The sequence below is a fragment of the Buceros rhinoceros genome, unplaced genomic scaffold (genome assembly GCF_000710305.1).
Source record: "Buceros rhinoceros silvestris isolate BGI_N320 unplaced genomic scaffold, ASM71030v1 scaffold22595, whole genome shotgun sequence".
Taxonomy (NCBI): domain Eukaryota; kingdom Metazoa; phylum Chordata; class Aves; order Bucerotiformes; family Bucerotidae; genus Buceros; species Buceros rhinoceros.
Genome location: NW_010412592.1, coordinates 617 through 964, shown reverse-complemented (window position 1 = coordinate 964; position 348 = coordinate 617). Strand labels below are relative to the sequence as shown.

The 348-nt window shown below is 62.6% G+C and overlaps 1 protein-coding gene across 1 annotated transcript in view; it reads left to right on the top strand.

Annotated features, from left to right (window-relative positions):
- HMHA1 (histocompatibility (minor) HA-1) overlaps positions 1 to 348 on the top strand; it is a gene marked incomplete at both ends in the record, with an annotated part of 5,599 nt that overhangs the window by 4,790 nt on the left and 461 nt on the right. Inside the window, 1 exon segment of the mRNA XM_010136463.1 lies at positions 6 to 66. Within this exon segment, the coding sequence (XP_010134765.1) occupies positions 6 to 66 (61 nt within the window).

Here is a 348-nt window from a genome sequence, read left to right as displayed (position 1 = left end):
CCAAGTGCCGGGAGTGCAACAGCTACGTCTACTTCCAGGGAGCAGAGTGTGAGGAGGTAACGTTGGGCGAAGAGGGAAGGGAGTGGGTGGAGGATGCACCCCGTGGACAGGGTGACCCCGCTGCTGCCTGCACGCAGTCCTGTGGCTCGCCATCCCCAGCAGCGGCTGTGGAGCAGCTTTTCACTCGGGTGTCACAGGTTTGCTGTAGAACCCCAGCCAGGAGCTCTGACACGCACATGGGGGCAACCATAGCCGGGAGGTCTAAGTTCTCCACGGGAGCAGAGGTGCCAGCGTGGACTTTGGGGCAGGACGGCCTCAGCCCAGCTCTGGCCTGTGTTTAGGAGGACA